At 53.2% G+C, this 17,901-nt stretch overlaps 1 protein-coding gene across 4 annotated transcripts; it reads left to right on the forward strand.

Annotated features, from left to right (window-relative positions):
- The first annotated feature begins 826 nt into the window (after window positions 1-826).
- Extl1 (exostosin like glycosyltransferase 1) lies at window positions 827-16,938 on the forward strand. Of its 4 annotated transcripts, none has more exons than XM_021159734.3 (12): window positions 827-933; window positions 1,053-2,459; window positions 8,744-8,834; window positions 9,045-9,152; window positions 10,733-10,852; window positions 11,218-11,350; window positions 11,528-11,634; window positions 13,098-13,187; window positions 13,890-13,976; window positions 14,466-14,626; window positions 15,595-15,763; window positions 15,921-16,938. In XM_021159734.3, the coding sequence occupies exons 2-12, from the start codon at window positions 1,699-1,701 to the stop codon at window positions 16,101-16,103; spliced, it is 2,010 nt and encodes a 669-aa protein (XP_021015393.1). In that variant the 5' UTR covers window positions 827-933; window positions 1,053-1,698; the 3' UTR covers window positions 16,104-16,938. The 4 variants fall into 4 exon arrangements, with proteins under 4 accessions (XP_021015393.1, XP_085694982.1, XP_085694983.1 ...); XM_085838856.1 differs by having other exon boundaries at window positions 1,679-2,459; XM_085838858.1 differs by lacking the exon at window positions 827-933 and adding an exon at window positions 15,139-15,212 and having other exon boundaries at window positions 1,612-2,459; window positions 14,466-14,628; window positions 15,575-15,763.
- The last annotated feature ends 963 nt before the right edge of the window (window positions 16,939-17,901 follow it).

The raw sequence follows: 17,901 nt of genomic DNA on the forward strand, positions 1-17,901 counted from the left end.
TCACCAAGGAGGAGAGGCCAGCGGAAGGATACTTCCTTCTGGAAGGACACCCCACCAAGGGCTCTTGTAGGACCTACCTTAGCAACCCTCCAAGGGAATGATGTTAATCCATTTTAAAGATGCAGGTAGACACTGCCCAGCTCCATTCAGTGGCCGAGGGGACAAGCAGAGGCCCCATCAGGCCAGGCTCTGAGTTCAAATCTTCACCTGGACATATCTAAGCTGGGTCACCTTAAGAAAAGTCAATCCCCTCTCTGCGCTTCCTTTTCCTCAATAGTAAAAAAGACAAAAGAGCTGGTGATTTAATTCAGCGATAGAATACTTGTCTAGTGTGCACAAAGCCTTGGGTTCTACTCCCAGTACCACAACATCAATTCTAAAAATAAACAATGATAATAGTAATAAAGGGGAGGGGAGAGAAAGGCAAATAAACATCTACATTGGATCACTGGTAAAGACCTTGGAGAGAAACAAACTGTCAATCCACAGCCACCAGTGAGGTATGGTGCCCTCCTGACCATTATTAATCTTCCAGAGCCAGGCGTGATGGCAGGTAGCTGGCATCTGAGCATCTGAGGTGAAGACAGACTGATCAGAGACTCAAAGTCCTTGGTTGCAAGGTGGGTTTGAAACCAACCGGGGCTACAGGAACACCCCACCCCCACCCCCCTCGTCTCAAAAAAGAAAAAAAAAAAAAAGGAAAACGAAACGAAACGGTACCCCAGCGAAAGAGGTTGCAAGGGGTTAAGTGGAAACCCTGCCTCCTAGCCAGGAGCCAATCAGAGCTGGCGGGGGCGTGGCCAAGCTGCTGCTGCTGCTGCTGCTGCTGCTGCTGCTGCTGCTGCGAAAGAGATCTGGACCGACTAGATACCTTCTGGAGTGGGACCTGGAGCTGCCGGCTGGACCTGTGGGGCAGGAGCAGGAATTTGGAGCGTAGGTCTTGCCCTCTGCCCTGTGACAGCTCCTAGCCGGAGGGTGCAGGGCAGCTGCCTGGGTTAGGGGCCATAGCCGAGGGGAAGAAGACTAGCACTCCGAACCTTCTCATTCCCCAGGCGGCGGGCATGGGATGCACTCCGGCTCCAACTTCAGCTGGCTCTGGTGGCCCACATGGACACAAGGTCTATTTATAGTTCTGCCACAGAAGGCCAGCCACCAAACACAGGGGTAGCCAGGGTTTTTTTCAAGGGCTTTTGGGGCAGAGGGAAGAGTGGGAGAGGCCAGTCCTGCCTCCTTCCACATCATCCTTGGCCAGCCCCTCCCGATACCCACTCCCCATGAACCCAGACAGTTCTCCATAGATAGCCTGCCCCTGGGTCAAGGGTAAGATCAGGGGTGCAGTCCCGAGCGCAAATGGACACGATCTTGTGGTCTGGACAAGGGTTGCATCAGCCCGAGCAGTGGCCCAGGGCAGAGGTCCCGATGAGAGGGCAAAGGGTGGCAAGGTTGTGTGAAGGTAGAGAAAGCAGCCGGAGAGTGGGAAGGCAAATTTAGAAAGCCAGAGCCTCCTTGGACCTCCCACGAGGGGTCAATCCCACAGGTGGCCAATGGTTAGTCGAACTTAGGCAGGGGACCTGCCTTCAATGGTGAGAGAGCGCTGGACCAGAAGGCTGATTTCCAGGTCCCTCCTGCCTGGGGTCGCCTCCTCCACTTGCTACAGAAATTCCTAACTTCCTTCTAGCCCTAGCTGTGGGTGGCCACATGCTGTGGAGAAGAAAGTCCTTCTGGCTGGCGTTGTCAGCCTTCTGGCTCCTCCTTGTCCTCCTAGGAGTCTTCCCCCTTCGCCTGGCAGTGTCGCCCGGTCCTCTTCCAGGGCGCTCCCAAGGCTGGCCCCGCTGGCTGGATGCTGCCTTCTTACAGAGTTTCTCCCAGTCTGAGACGAACCCAGAAGATGTCGCACAGCTCCCTCAGGTCTTTCGGGGAAGCAGCTGCACCTGGGGAGCCTGCTTTGACACCTCCAAGTGTAGGGGAAAGGTCCTCAAGATCTTTGTGCACCCCCCGGCTGGTCCGACCTCTGAGGCTCAGCGCAGGATCCTGGATTCCTTGGAAGGCTCCCGCTACTCTGCACTCAGCCCAGCAGACGCGTGCCTTCTCCTTTTTCTCCCCAGCCAGGACCGTAGAGGAGCCTGCGGGCCCCTGCCTCCGAACTGGAACGGAGGCCGGAACCATCTGGTGTTGAGTCTCTACCCAGCCCCTTGCACCAGGCTGGGACAGGCGATGGTAGCTGAGGCCAGCCCCTCCTCGGACATCTTCCGACCGGGCTTCGATATAGCGCTCCCGTATCTCCCCGAAGCTCACCCATTGCGAGGTGGGGCTCCCGGCAAGCTGCAGCAGCACAGTCCCCAACCTGGGGCCACCTTACTGGCGGTAGCAGAGGAGAAAGGCAGGTGGCGTATCACAAGCACCCACGCCTCAGCCTGCCTCTGGGACAGGCACTGTGAGCAAGACCCTGGACCCCAGCAGTAAGTAAACCTACCCTTGGGGAGCCGCTGAGTGGGAGGGAAATCCTGAGTGGGAGGGAACTCCTGAGTGGGAGGCGGCTGGGACAGGAGCAGATCCAGAGGATGGAGTGAAGGGTTAAGACTGTCATCCTGTCAGGACAAATCTCAGCCACAGTAGGAGAGAGAGGGTTAAGACAGTAGAGCAGATCTCCACCAAGCTGGAGTGATAAGTCTCCGAGGGTGTGAAAGGCAGATTTTTTGAATTCTCCCTTGGGGATCTTAGAAACATAGCAGGCTGCCTCCCCCTCCCACCTCCTCCATGCCTGGTATGCTGGTCCCTCCTACTCTAACATTTTATGTAACAGACATTTGTATACCATTCGCTGGGTGTTAGCACTTCCATAAACAATGACGTGGTAGGGGGAGGTAGAGCAGTCCTAAGGTGTGTTTACCTTACAAACAGAGAAGTGAGTTCAAGCCCCCTCCCCCTCCCCTGCCCCCTCCTTATGAGACCTTCCGGTGTTGAGGAGGTAGAGACAGGAGGATCTAGAGCTCTAGCCAACCAGCTTAGGAGTTTCAAGATCAATGAGAGACCCTGAAGGTAGAGAGGTGGCTGAGTGGGCAAAGACACTTGCCACCAAGCCTGAGGGCTGGAGGGTTCTGTTGTCCCCCTGAGCCCACAAGTTTGAAAGAGAAGAGATTCCTGGAAATTGTCCTCTGACTTCCACACATGGTCCAAGGCACATGGGTACCCCACCCACTCACAGGACTGAACAAGACACCCACCCTCAATCTTTGGCCTACACACACACACACACACACACACACACACACAAGCTATTATGTATAGTAAAATAATTCTAACTGCTGTCGCTAAGGAGTCTGTATTCTAAAGAAGATATATATTAGGGAACTTAGCCATGGCCACCCGGCCAGAGTGAACACAGAACTGTCTGTCTCCTGTCTCCGAAGGCTTCTGAGTTTTAAGCAAGAGTTGGGTTCGATCCTGTCCCAAGGCCTCAGGGGAGCCACCAAGCCTGGTAGCTGGTCCCAGCTGGAAACTGCTCCTGGGTCTAATTTTGGAGATTAATTTCTCAAGGAAATAACAGCCTCTGGTTTTAGAAATATGACTTAGGTCTGACTTAAAGAACTTCCTACCTGTGAGAATCCTTGTGTAGACATAAGGGGATGGAGACCATGCGTGGTAGAGGCTTCCCTCCCCCTGTGCTGGGCACACTTCAGTGATGAAGCTGTGGTCACTCCTAACGATTGAACCCTTATGTGCCCAGCAGGTCAGCTGTCTCCTTCCAAGGTTGTGTAGGCTGTGGGTCCCAAGGGTCCCTTTCCATAGCCCCAGAGTCCCTCTGGAGTCTCTCTTTTTCTGTGTCTTCCTGTGGTCTCCCTCCCTGCCCTCCAACATGGCTATTCTGAGCTTCACCCCTCTCCCCGGGGATTCCCTCCCCTGGCCAAGGTCCAGTTCTACCTCTACTTAAGGCTCAGGGGAATCTGCAGGGAATGGAATCCTTACCTTCCTGAAGTCACTTGGAGACCTCCTGGGAGCCTGCCCTGTCATTCACCTGCCTCCTGTCAACACACACACCCTCCAGCCCTTCTGGGGATCTTCAGACCCAGACCCTGACAGGGACTCTCCTGTGACTAGAAACAGTAGTCTTAAAAACTTACTATTGCTGTTGGTGGCCATCTTTGTGTGTGTGTGTGTGTGTGTGTGTGTGTTACTATGGACTGTCCCCAGGGCCATGTACATGCTAGGCAAATACTATACCACTGTGCTGTGCACTCACTGGCTCTGGAAGTCCCTCTTTGGGCTAACAATGGTTATTACCCATAGTTACTGATACTTTGTGATTACTATGTGTAGATACTTTGTGTTGTTGGGTTTTCTTTTCCTCTGTTTTTCCCTGGCCCACCTGGAAGGCTCAGGGTAGACGGGGCTGGCCTGGAGCTTGCAGTAATTCCACTGTCTTTGCCTCCTGTGTGTGTGTGGGGGGGGGTGGGGGGGGCGGCTAGAGGTTACAGGTGTGAGTCCTTCCCTTCTGCTCTGGGCAGCATTTCCCATGATGCCTTTCTTTCCAAGGTATGCTTCGTGGTAGTCTTTCATTGCCCTCAGTTTCTCAGACGTAGCAGCAGCCTGGGCCAGACAGCATAGGGACAGGGTGAGAGAGGGAGGCCAGCCCCAGAAGACAGCCTGAATAAACAAGCACTGGCCAGAGAAAGAGGTACTTCAGTCCCGGCCACTGTCCCACATTCTAGCTGGCAGGCAGGTGGCCATGGTGGAGGCTCTCCAGGGGACTGTACCTACCTTTCTCAATTATTACTGATTCTCCCAGCATCCTTCACAGGAGATCCCAGTCCCCATTCCAGGGCACAGGGTGTTGGGGAGATGTCAGGGGCCCTCAGTTCTCTCTGATCCAGGAAGCACTCGGAAGCTGTAGTGGGGTTGGGAGTCTAAGCTATACTTCTGGCTCCGTGGTGCGAGTGCTTTTCCAAATCTGTTGAATAGGTTCCTGTTCCATTGGAATAAGTGCCCACCCTCTTAAATCGCAGTTTCTTTTTTTTTATGAATAGGTGATTCATTCACAGGGTGAAGAATTCCAGTGGTACAAAGGGGTACACAGTTAAAAGTCCCCCTCCCACCTGGCTTGGCCACCCAGGTTTCCTTGCTTAAGCTTCTCGGGTGTCTCTCTTTCCTGGGGAGCTCTGTATAGTCAGGGCATATGAACCCCTACATACCTCTTCTTTTTGTTATTCTGGATTTTTCTAGACAGAGTCACTTATAGCCCAGACTGTATGAAAAATGACTTTGAACTTCCAATCCTCCTGCCTCCACTGCCCAAGTACTGAGATTTCAGGGGTGTGGCCACCAGGTCTGGCTCCTCCATTTTTAAATTTCTGTACCTGCCTGTGGTGTGCATACATGCATACCACTTCATCTTTATGTGGCCACACGCATGGGGGATACATGTGTACATGTATGTACATACGTGGGGAAGCCCAAAGTTGACAGCCAATTCCTCGATCTCTCTTTACCTTATCCATTGAGGCAGGGTATCTCACTTGAACTCAGAGCTTGCCTGTTCACCTAGTCTAGCTAGCCAGCTTGCCCAAGAGGTCCCATCTCCATATAGTTCATGTTGAGATGGGTTTAGCTGGGGGCTGGGGAATCCAGAGTTTAGGTACTTAAAAATTATGGTATTAGAAATGGGCAGTGGTGGCTCACACCTTTAATCCAAGGCAGGTGGATCCCTGAGTTTTGAGGCCAGCCTGGTCTACAGAGGGAACTCCAGGACAGCCAGGGTTATGTAGAGAAACCCTATCTAGAAAAACAAACAAGGGCTGGTGAGATGGCTCAGTGGGTAAGAGCACCCGACTGCTCTTCCAAATGTCCGGAGTTCAAATCCCAGCAACCACGGTGGCTCACAACCATCCGTAACGAGATCTGATGCCCTCTTCTGGAGTGCCTGAAGACAGCTACAGTGTACTTACATATAATCAAGAAATAAATCTTTAAAAAAAAAAAAAAGAAAGAAAAACAAACAAAAACCAAAAACTATTTATTAATTGTGTGTGTATGTGTGTGTGTGGTGTGTGTGTGTGGTGTGTGTGTGTGGTGTGTGTGGTGTGTGTGGTGTATGTGGTGTGTGTGGTGTGTGTGGTGTGTGTGGTGTGTGTGGTGTGTGTGGTGTGTGTGTGGTGTGTGTGTGTGTGTGTGTGGTGTGTGTGGTGTGTGTGGTGTGTGTGTGGTGTGTGTGTGTGTGTGTGTGTGTGTGTGGTGGGTGTGTGTGTGTGTGTGGACTTTCATGTGCTTATGTGCACCATATGCATGCAAGATACCTTCAGAGACCAGAAGAGGGCGTTGGATCCCTTGGAACTGGAGTTACAGGTGGATGTGAGCTGTCCTATGAGGGCTGAGAACCAAACCCGGGTCCTTTGCAAGAGCAAGAAGTGCCCTTAACTGCTGAGCCAGCTCTTCCGCCCGGAAACCAGGCTCTCTTGTGAAGCAAGTGTTTGACCTGCTGATCCATAGTCCCGTCTCCCCTCCCCATTAAAAAGTGTAGTATTGTGTCCTTGTGTGTCCATGTGTGTGTTTGTGTGTGTGTGTGTGTGAGAGAGAGAGAGAGAGAGAGAGAGAGAGAGAGAGAGAGAGAGAGAGAGAGAGAGGGAGGACAAAGTTGTGTAGTTGGTTGTCTCTTTGCATCTTTACATGGGTCCACGAGTCAAACTTCTGTAGACCACACTGGCCTTGAACTCCCAGAGATCCACCCGCCTCTGCCTCTTGAGCGCTGGGATCAGAGGTGTGTGCCACCACCCCTGGCGATCTCTCCCATTTTTAATGTACATCGAGTTTCCATGTCCCTGTTCCCAACTCTTGGGTGACACATGGAGCCCAGGGACACTTGGGGAGCACAGGAAAGCAGCTTCAGAAGAATAAGACTGAATGCTTAGGAAGGAGGAGGAAAATGATTTAATATCTAACAGTATTTGCTTTTATTTCAACACAGCAGTTAAATATAATTTTTAATACTTTAAATATAAAACTTTCTCCCAGGGCAGGAGTAACAGCAAAAGCTAAAGTGCCTAGGACCCATGGAAATCACATGTGACCCTGCCCTGGCCAGGCCCTGGTGAACCCCGTGACCGTGGGCAGAGCCATGACTTTCACCCTGGGCTCTGAGACCCTAGGCCTATGGTGCATACCTTAAACAGCAGAACATCTTTGGACTTCTTGGTGGTCAGGGCACAGAGACACAAGTTCCCTTTCTAACTCTCTCCTGAGCCCCACACAGACGCTCATTCAACCTCTGCCTAGCATCTCCCCCAAACCAGCACCCTCCACTCCTGGGCTTAGTTAACTCAGTCCTGTCCGGTGTATCAGGGGTACACCGGTGAGCAGAGCAAGGCTTTAGAGTCTGATCTATTTCAGAGCTGAGCGTGACTTTGGGCCTCTGTTCCTTCACTGTTGGATGATGACACAGCGGTGGTTTCCATCTCAGACGGCTGCTGTGAGAATGGCCTTCATACATGGAGAGCACCTAGATCTGTGCCAGGAGCGGTGGTTAGCTGGGATATCAAGGAGGGCTTCCCGGAGAAGACACAAAGGGAGCCTGGTCTCTGCTGCAGAGCAAAAGGAATTCCCCAAAGTAGATGAGGCAAAGGGCATCAGGATGCGGGGAGAGGGGATGCAGATGAGAGATAAAGGGGAGATGAAGGCCAAATCTGTATAGCCGACCCTGTTTCTCTCTGTGGGTTCCCTGGAGCCTTCAACTAGGGCCTTTTAGTTCCTTACAGCTTACTGGTGGGAGCTGGGCCTGCCTGGCCAGTGCTGTAGCTTTGGATGTGATGGGGGTGGGGTAAAGTTTGTTTTGTGGCTCCTCCATGTACCCCTTGGACATATTCCTCATGGTGGCTGAAATAACCTGGGGTTGGAATTGGCCCAGCTTAGTTCTAACCACAGCCTGGTCCCTCTCCTTGAGACTCTGGTTCCCCAACCGTTCAGAGGCAATGCCCTATACTCCCAGATCGTTCTGCTGGAGGTCAGAGCAGAGGGCAGCTGAGGAGGGTCTTGGGTGGTCCCTTCATGCACCTCACTGAGGGTTGTGTGCACCCATGGGTCCCTCTGGTCCTTTCTTTCCCGGTTGGATGGTAGGCATCAGTCCCCTGGACTGGCAGTCCCAGAGAGGTGGCTCTGAGGGGGTCCCTCACATATTCCTTGGCACAACCTGATCACCATCCTGGGGCTGGGGGAGGAGCAGGGGGAACAGAGGAGGCCTGTCCTCCAACACAGGGCTGCGGGCAAGAGCTTCCTGTGCGGTTCCAGGCTGGAGGCCCAGCCCACCTCAGTACAGAGAAGCCTTTCATGGCTAGGCTACCAATTTGGGGAGAGCTGAGTGTGGGGGTCACTCAGGTGAGAGGGAGGGCTGGATGTGGGGGTCACTCAAGTGAGGGTGAGGGGCTGGGTGTAGGGGTCACTCAGGTGAGGGGTGCCTAGGCCAGAGTGGAAGTGAAAGGAAGGGCAGGAGATCCAGGTACCCCCATTTTGAAGATGAGGGAACTGAGGTACAGGGAAGAAAAGGGCCACCAGGGGCAGAGACAGAGAAGCAGAGAGCAGAGAGGTCAGGTCACTGCTCTTGGTTAAGTATGTCTGTGTACGGCTGTGTGTGTGTGTCTGAGGACACAGCAGGGGCAACCTCTTGTGATTGAAGGAATGTCACTGTAAGGTGGCAGGGGCCACTGGAGCTGCACGGTGAGGGGCAGGTGTCTCAGGCTCCCTTCCTGTACCTTCTCAGGACCTACCCAGGAGAGACCCTTCCCAATGCCACCTTCTGCCTCATCCCTGGTCATCGATCTGCCACCTCCTGCTTTCTCCAAGCCCTTCAGGTACACCCCAATCTGGGTATTCCCCAGCCTCAGTACCTCTGCCCTTGCACTGGCAGGAAATGCCGGGCACATGCACATAGGAAGGGGGTTCCCTGTACCCCCCAAATACTCCTCTTTGTCCTTTCCCTTAACAGGGGGGCTGATGGTGGCCTGGGGTGGTGGTGAATGTGTGCAAGCCCTGGGCTCCCCAATGACTGCCCTGCCCCCCAGGCCGGCTGCATCCCCGTGCTCCTCAGCCCCCGCTGGGAGCTCCCTTTCTCTGAAGTCATCGACTGGACCAAGGCAGCCATCATTGCTGATGAGAGACTCCCGCTGCAGGTAGCTCAGGGTCTGTGTCATGGTGGGGGAGAATGTCAGGGGAGGGACCCTCAGGATCTCGGCCCCCTTCTAGTAGTCATTCCTATACCTATTGCCTCCCTCTAGGGCTATCATAGATGTAGATGAAGGGAAGGCTCTAGAGGGTGCTGAGAGCAAGTTCTGAACCACTTTCTTCCTCGGTTTTCCCATCTGTATAATGGGATAAGTTAGATCTCTAGGGATCAGCTGAAAGTAAATAGATAAGATGCCACGTCTCTTCCATCTGATGAAATGAATGTTGCCCAGGCCAGAAGCATCTCTGTGAGCAGCGGTGAGAAATCTGGGGAGCTGGGTGGAGGGAGGCAGGAAAGAGAGCAACGGCCATGCTTTAGCTGGGGACCACACCTACAATCCCAACACTAGGGCGTGGCTGGGGGGCAGGAGATCAGGAGTTCAAGGTCATTTTCAACTACATAGCAAGTTTGAGGCCAGCCTGGGATCCTCACAAAAAGAAACAGACACAGGAACATGGGCACACACACACACACACACACACACACATTCAGAGAGTCTCCACCAAATGGACATTTTCTAGTTGAGTCTACAACCACACGTGAGAGAGATGGTTTAATGCACCCATTCCACAGACATAGAAACTGAGGCCAGGAGGCTTTGTAACAGCTACTGTCAACCCCTCTTCACCTTGGTGTTTTGGATAGGATCTCATCCAAGCTGACCTCAAACTCCCTATGCAGCCCAGAATATCTTGAACTTCTGATCCTCCTGCCTCTAGCTCCTGAATGCTGTGATTACAGGCACGTGTCAATGGTGACAGTTGAGGTGGTGCTGGGGATCAAGCCCAGGGCTTTGTCCACGCTGTGCTGTGTTGGCTCTTTGTCAACCGAGCCACATCCCCAGCCACTCCTACCTTTCTTTCTTTTTTTTTTTTTAAATAATTTTTTTAAAAGATTTATTTATTGATTATATGTAAGTACACTGTAGCTGTCTTCAGACACTCCAGAAGAGGGAGCCAGATCTCGTTACGGATGGTTGTGAGCCACCATGTGGTTGCTGGGATTTGAACTCTGGACCTTCGGAAGAGCAGTCGGGTGCCCTTACCCACTGAGCCATCTCACCAGCCCCCTTTTTTTTTTTAAGATTTATTTTATTATATGTAAGTACACTGTAGCTGTCTTCAGACACACCAGAAGAGAGAGACAGATCTGGTTACAGGTGGTTGTGAGCCATCATGTGGTTGCTGGATTTGAACTCAAGACCTTCGGAAGAGCAGTCAGTGCTCTTAACCACTGAGCCATCTCTCCAGCCCCACTCCTACCTTTTCTGTTTTGTTTTATTCTCTATGTAGCCCAAGCTGGTCTTGAGCTTAAGATCCCCCTGTCTCAGCCTCCTACATGCTAGGATTTACAGGTATGTGTCACCTCAGTGTCACTTAAAACCAGCTGTGTGACCCTGAACACAGGGTGCACATCACTAGAAGCTTCCAGATCCCGGAGCTCTGGGTTGGGCTTTCTCCTAACGGGAGTCAGTCAGGAGGCTGGACCCCAGGTCTCCTCTCTTCTTCCCTCCCTCTGTGCCTCCAGGTCCTGGCTGCCCTCCGTGAAATGCTCCCTTCGAGGGTTCTCACCCTGCGCCAGCAGACCCAGTTTCTGTGGACCGCTTACTTCTCCTCGGTGGAAAAAGTTATCCATACCACCCTAGAGGTGAGGGGGGGATCACCCGCTGTGCCTGAGAGAATGGCAGGACCCCACAGTTTTGTCTGTGTTAATGAGGAAAAGAAGAAAAGCCATGACTGTCACCTGATTGCCACTCCGGAAGTTGCTGCTTCTGGTCTCTGGCTACTCAATTAGGGCTCTGTGCCTAAGTCTCTCTTCTAGAAGCCTGAAGGGAAAGTGCAGGGCTAAATGCCCCTGGTAGTTATCTCCGCCCACACCCTTCTCCTTAGGCCCCGCCTCTCCTCAGGCCCCGCCTCTCAGGGTCTGCCCTTCCTCAGGCCCCACCCACAATCTGCAGTCTGAACCCCACACACTAGCCACTGCCCCCTGTGAGCCACTTCCTCTTTCCACAGATTATTCAGGACCGGATCTGGGGTGCATCAGGTCACCCCTCACTGATGTGGAATAGCCCCCCGGGAGCACTCTTAGTGTTGCCCACATTTTCCACGAGCCTTCAAGACTTCCCCTTTTATCATCTGCAACTGGGTACGTCCTGGGGGTCGGACAACTTGAGGTAACCCCAGCTTTCCTTAGATTTACTCCAACTTCATCTGCAGACACTCTCTCAGACTCCATCTCTTCTGGTTCTTTGGGGTTCCCCAGCAAAGGTCACTCTCCAAAGGATTCCACCTCCCTCCTAACACCCGTGTCTCCTTTCTCCAGGCTCTGGCCCTGGGAGCAGTTTCAGCGCCGTGATCTGGGTGGGGGCCTCTGGAGAGTCCCTGCTGAAGCTCATCCAGGAGGTGGCAGGTTCTCGGCACTGTGCCCAGGTCTGTACCGCTGAAGGCCAGGATTCTGGGATCCGGGGTGAATGCAGAGCAGAGCAAGGACTTAGATGACCGTACATCCGGGGGAAGGCACAGGGACTCTTTCTAAAGATTCTTGCTGACTTCAAGTCTCAGGTTTCTTGTTCTTTCTCCAAACACCATCAGAATTGGTGAAGCCCTTGGAGAGCTGGTGCCTCATGGTGAGGCTGGAGAAAGAAGCATTCATTCATTCATTCATTCATTCTCTCACTCAGTGGTCACTTTGGGGCCAGTCCTGGGGCTTCTAGTGCTGAGGACCAGAGGACAGGCAGGAGAGGAGTCCTCTCCTTGATTCATACTGCCAGCGGTTCCTAGTACCAACACCGCCCAGTCTCACTTCCAGAGAACACAGGCTGCCTGCTAGGTATGATCGCTCATGTTTGTAATTCCAGCCCTTGAGCTGAGGCAGGAGAAATTCCCAGAGTTGGAGGCAGGCTAGCCTCGGGCTACATGGCAAGATAAGGCCAGCCAAGATCACACAGGAAGATCCCACCTCAAAAGCAATAAAACAAAAGAAAAGAAAACAACAAACAGAAACAGAGCTGGAGAAATGGCTCATTGGTTAAAACTACTCGTTATCTTGGGGAACCCAGGTTCAGCTCCCAGCACCCACACGGTGGCTGACAACCACCCGTGACTCCACTTCCAAGGGATCAGGTACCTCTTCGTACCTCTGAGGGACCCAGACAGGCATGTAGCTCACAGATGTGCAGGCAAACACATTCACGCACATAAAGTGACAATCAAAATAACAACACTCCTCCCACCCCCAGGAGAATACAGGTGGCTCTCAGAGGAAGTTGCTAGGCCAAGGTGCAGAGGGAACCTCTGCAGATGAGGTGTGGGCTGAGCAGAGCAGGAAATGACAAGGAGAATATAGGCCTCAGAGAGCAGGTGGGGGACTGCGCCTGAAGTCAGAGCCCAGAGCTCAGTGCAGGGACACATGACTTTAATCACTGCACTCCAGAGGTGGAGGCAGACTGACTGGGAATTCAAGGCCAGCCAGGCCCACGTGGTGAGGTGTAAGACAGCCAGAGCTACACATAGAGATCCTGTCTCAAGGAAAAAAAAAAAAATCAGAACCCAGTACAGGGCAACCACACACACACACAAACACACACACACAAATTTTTTTAGATGGTTTTACTACTTAATCCTGGTTAGTCCTGAACTCAGAGATCTGCTTCCCTCTGACTCCCAAATGCTAGAATTATAGGTGTGCACCACAACCCCTGTCTCAGCCTGGGCTCTTGCCTAACATAAGGCCAGAGGCAAGACCAAAGGTGGTAATGAAGGGGCAGGGACCGCACCTCCCTCGCTCGCTCTCCTGTGCGTGTAAGTAGCTGGTTCCTGTGACCCATGCATCCTAAGAAAGGGCTCCTGTTCTAATCCAAGCCCAGACTTCAGACAAGTTCTCTTTCTCCCAGATCCTGATTCTCTGGAACAGTGAGAAGCCGCCCCCTGACAGGTGGCCCGAGACAGCAGTGCCCCTAACAGTCATCGAGGGGCACAGGAAGGTAAGCGGGCAGGGGGACTCCAACTGGGGACAGAGGAGGACAGCCACAGGATGTTTTGAGCCAAGCTGGAGTTTTATATGGGTCTGAAGGAATCAGGCCATGGGTTCTAGCTGCAGGTCTAGTTGGAACGATACTCTTACTAGAGTTGGGCTCAGCGGTACAGATTTGCCTGCACAGGTACAGGGTCCTGGGTTCTACGTTTCCAGCAGCATCAAATACCCTTCCCTCCCTGGCCCTGGGAAATACACTTCTAGGGCACTGGAGTTCCTGTGATGTAGGAGACAGGAAACCGTCTGGATGTCTCGGAGAAGGTGTGGGAAGAAACGTAGGCTCATGGGAAAAATACCAGAGAAGGCAGCATACTGAGCCAGGAGGTGGTAGGAGCTGGGAACCTGGGCACCACGGGCACAGGTGCCACAAGCACTACGTGCTGGTTGTATAGGTCTAGGTAAGACACTTGCATCTCTCCACGTCTGATTCTTTCAAATGATTGATTGGGGGTTAGTAAGAGTGAAATGTAAAAGGAACTTGGCCTTTAGAGCCAAAGGGGAAGCTGTCACTTAGGCTTGTGGGCAGGATTCTGTATTCCTGGCTCCCTCTTCTGCACCCTGTCTGAAGGGCTCATACTTAACTGGGAATGGGGAGTGTTGAGGAATGGTTCTCATGGCTGAGTCACCCTCCACTCCCTTTGCCCCATCACAGGTCAGCAACCGGTTCTTCCCGTACAGCAACATCAGCACCAATGTTATCCTCAGCCTTGATGCTCAGAGCACTCTTTCTACCAGTGAGGTGAGGGCTGGGCCCAGAAAATGTCCAGTCTAATGTGAATGGAGCTCTAGGCCACTTCTGGTCCCTTGGGTTCCCGTGCCCAGAGCACCAGCCTCTTGCTGTAGTGGTCAAATAGAAGAGAGCTCCTGGCTGGGCAAGTTCCCTCCAAGTCCCCCCAGAAACACTCGTGTTAATCTTCTAGTAAAACGTCAAGTAATAGCCGGGCAATGGCGCAGGCAGAGGCAAGTGGATCTCTGTGAGTTCGAGGCCAGCCTGGTCTATAGAGCTAGTTGCAGGTCTGCCAGAGCTGCACAAAGAAACCCCGTCTCAAAAACAAAAACAAAAACAAAATCAGCCCAAAACAAACAAATAAGGACTTCAAGCAATGCTCTGATCCCCTGTGCCCTAAGTCCTGCCCCAACCTTAGTCAGCTAGGCTGGTCTCACCACCATAGGCTGTAAGGATTTTGGTCAGGAACCCCCTCCTCACGGCTGCTCAATCCCTCTGCAGGTGGACTTTGCCTTTGTGGTGTGGCAGAGCTTTCCTGAGAGGATGGTGGGCTTTCTGTCCAGAAGCCACTTCTGGGATGAGGCCCGGGGTGGCTGGGGCTACCGTACTGGGATGACCAATGAGTTCTCCATGGTCCTGACCACGGCTGCCTTCTACCACAGGTGCAAACCTTGCCCCTCCCCTGCCCCCCTCCCCAGCAGGGAGAAAGGGCGGGAGGCTACAGTTCTGACCTGAGTGGGTAGGATCAACATCCCAGATTGTTCTTTTTGCTTTTTGAAACAATGTCCTGGAGCTGGGCTGGGGACATAGCTCTGCTGGTAAGAGCACTCGTCTAGCACTTGGGTTCCAACCTTAACGCTGAAGCTGAGCATGATAGCGCACATCTGTAATCCTAACACTGGGCAGGTGGAAGCAGGAGGATTAGGAGTTCAAGGTCAATGCCAGTCAGTGGAATAGTGAGTTTGAGGTCGGCCCTGGGGATCATGGAACCCTGACTCGGAGACAGGGTCTCCCTATGTAGCCCAAGCTGATCTCAGGCATGCGATCTTCTGCTCGTCTCCCAAGTGCAGAGCTTACAGGTGCTGTTCCCCACCAGGCCTGGCTTCTGGGGCCTCTAGAAAGCGGGTCTTTAATCTGCTTGAACCTTACCCAGATATCATGGAACTTTTTGTAGATTTTTTTCCCCCAGGGGCTCTGCATGGAGCCCTCAGAACAGGGGATAACCCTCATGTGTGCAGAGTGGGCCTAGCTGGTATATAGCCCCGCTGAATCTGGGTTTTGGGTAGCCATGTTTGGTGGCTTGGAACCACCTTGTACCCTCAACACCGTCCCCACACACAGACCCACCACCAAGTTGGCTCTGTCAGAGTTCAGACTTGGGAGCACAGAAAGAGGCCCCCCGGAGAGACTGGAGGGATTCACAATCATTGCCCAACCCCTAAATCACAGGGCACATGGAGAGGAGTCATGCCCAGGGTGGGAGCACCCTGTGAGAGGAGCAAGGGGATGGGGTACAGGTCTTGGAACTTGGGGTCTGGGGTCAAAGATAGGGAAATGGATGAGGCCTGCATCCTCCTCCTGTCCCACCTCCCCACCCCCACCCGCCTAAGGCTTACCATGTATCTTACAGGTACTACCACACCCTCTTCACCCACTCCCTGCCTAAGGCCCTGAGGACCATAGCTGATGAGACTCCCACCTGTGCTGACGTCCTGATGAACTTCCTGGTAGCCACCGTCACCAAACTGCCCCCTATCAAGGTGCCTTATGGGAGGCAGCGCCCGGAGGCTGTGCTAATGGTGAGGCGACTCCAGGGGCTGGACCACACTAGGAAAGCCCTGATGGGGAAGGAAAAGAGGGCGGAGTCTCTTCACTCTCTAATCCAAATCTTGTTGCAGCAGCGTGAGGGTTCAGAAAAAAACAACCTCACGGACACGTTTCCCTCTCACCTCTTAGGATTCTGCGGATCCACGACCAGTGCCAGAGCCTCAGCCCCCGGATGAGGACTGCATCAACCGTTTAGCAGCAGGGTTCGGCCACATGCCTCTGGTTTCCTCTCAAGTGCGTCTGGATCCGGTGCTGTTCAAGGACCCGGTATCGGTGCAACGCAAGAAGTATCGCAGTCTAGAGAAGCCATAGGCGAGGCACTGCACCTGTCTGCTAGACGCGAGAGAACCAACAGAGATGGATCAAAGTCCTGTCCTGGTTGGCCAATCGCGACAGGGATCCCTGAGGGACGGGGCCTTCCCCAGCTGCAGTGGGGTTGCGTTTGGCACGTTTCACACAGGCCGGTGTACAGGCTGATCCTGTTCCCTGAAATGCCTTTCTCTGCATCTCTGCCTGGTCGATGTATGTCTGTCAGACCTGCACTCACCTCCTTGGTGATCTCGAAGTCCTAGCAGGATTCACGCCCAGTGGCCTTGAGCACATCACGAGGCCCTCAGGGCCGGCCTGCGAGTTCCGTAGAGCGGAGTCCTGCCCTCATCTCTTTGGTCTGGCAGGTGCACTGTAAATATTTGAGCAATAGCTGCAAGAGTATTAACTGGTGGCATGCATGGTGGAACACGGGCAGAATGAGCGCGAGACATAACGCTGCCCCTTACTCTGGAGTTCCTGGTCCAGGTACAAAGCACACACCAGGATTTCCAGACTCAATCAAGCGTGAACAAAGAGGCCAGGAGTCGGAGATAACCAGAGGATTCGGTGTGGTGTGCCAGCCTCAAGGCAGACCCCGATCTTGGGTGACTAGCAGCACTGCACTACCAATCTTGACCACTAGAGGTCAGCTGCTGCACTGCTCTCCCTTCAAAGGAATGGAGTTTGGTTTTGCTTGACATTTTGTTGTTTGTTTTTGTTTTACAAGTAAGGGTTTCTCTGGGTAGTCCTGGCTGTCCTGGAACTTGCTCTGTATTCCAGACTAGCCTCAAATTCACAGAGATCCACCTGAGTGCTGAGATTAAATTCATGCACTACACCTGGCTGCCTCTTGAACTTGGGGGGTCGGGAGGGGAGGAGACGAGAGAGGAGGAGGCAAGACAAGGTCCCAGTCTGTAACCCAGGCTGGCTTGGAACTCACTACAGTCTTACTGCCTCAGTTTCCCAAGTGTTAGAGTTACAGGTGTGAGCCACAATTCCTGACTGAATAGAGTTAAAGACTACGGATAAAATGTTGAGCTAGAGGGTCACTGTTGTGTGCAGACCCCAGTATGAAAAGGTGCAAGGAATATGACAGAACTCCACATTGGCCTGCAAACTTGGGCTGTTGGCAGATGGGCTGGTGGCCAGGAAGAGGGCTGGCCTCAGCATCTTGTAGGTGAGAGTGGAGTAGGGGAGGGGAGAGCTGCTTTTCCTGGGTTCATCCACCTGGAACTGGAATTATCACTTCCGAAATAAAGCACGTGTCCTTGCCCACTCACGCCCGGGCTATAAATACGCTTCCAGTAGCTGCCCTGTGTGGCGGGGCGCTCAGGGTCAGCGAGGGGCGTGGCATGGAACTGGGGTGACTCCAGACAGTGAGGGTGGGGGGTCTAACCCAGCCCAAGGTATCAGGTGTTTTCCTTCTTTGATGGCTTCGGCCACTGTGGAAACTCCCGTGACTAGGTTGCTGGCTGGAACAGGCTGTCCCCTGAGGCCTCACAACCTCTTTCTCCAACTTCACTCCTTGCCCCTGTATGACTCAGGTCCTTCCTGGAGCCTGTCACAGCTGGGTGTGGAAAGCTGGTCAGGTCTTCTAATGGAAGCAGGGTGCTGTCAGATGCCTTGAGGTGCAAGGTGGGTGGGGGAGGAGCGGATTTGAGATTAAAGTGGGGGAGGAGGCCTGGCCCAGGGTCAGGAGCAGTTGAAGGTAAGAGGACTCACACAGCTGCAGTCTAGGCAGCCTGCCAAAGATGGAAAGGGCACCCAGTGCCAGGGCCAGCCCAGGGACAGAAGGCACCTT

The sequence above is a fragment of the Mus caroli genome, unplaced genomic scaffold (assembly GCF_978045245.1).
Source record: "Mus caroli unplaced genomic scaffold, Mus_caroli_1 scaffold_6, whole genome shotgun sequence".
Classification (NCBI taxonomy): Eukaryota; Metazoa; Chordata; class Mammalia; order Rodentia; family Muridae; genus Mus; species Mus caroli.

What these genes read in the sequence shown, in the direction of transcription:
- Extl1 (XM_085838858.1), top strand. Translation starts at nt 1,699, where the DNA reads ATGCTGTGGAGAAGAAAGTCCTTCTGGCTGGCGTTGTCAGCCTTCTGG. An exon ending in GCTTTCTCCAAGCCCTTCAG is followed by an intron (nt 8,835 to 9,044) that starts GTACACCCCAAT and finishes CCTGCCCCCCAG; the next exon opens with GCCGGCTGCATCCCCGTGCT. An exon ending in GCACTCTTTCTACCAGTGAG is followed by an intron (nt 13,977 to 14,465) that starts GTGAGGGCTGGG and finishes ATCCCTCTGCAG; the next exon opens with GTGGACTTTGCCTTTGTGGT.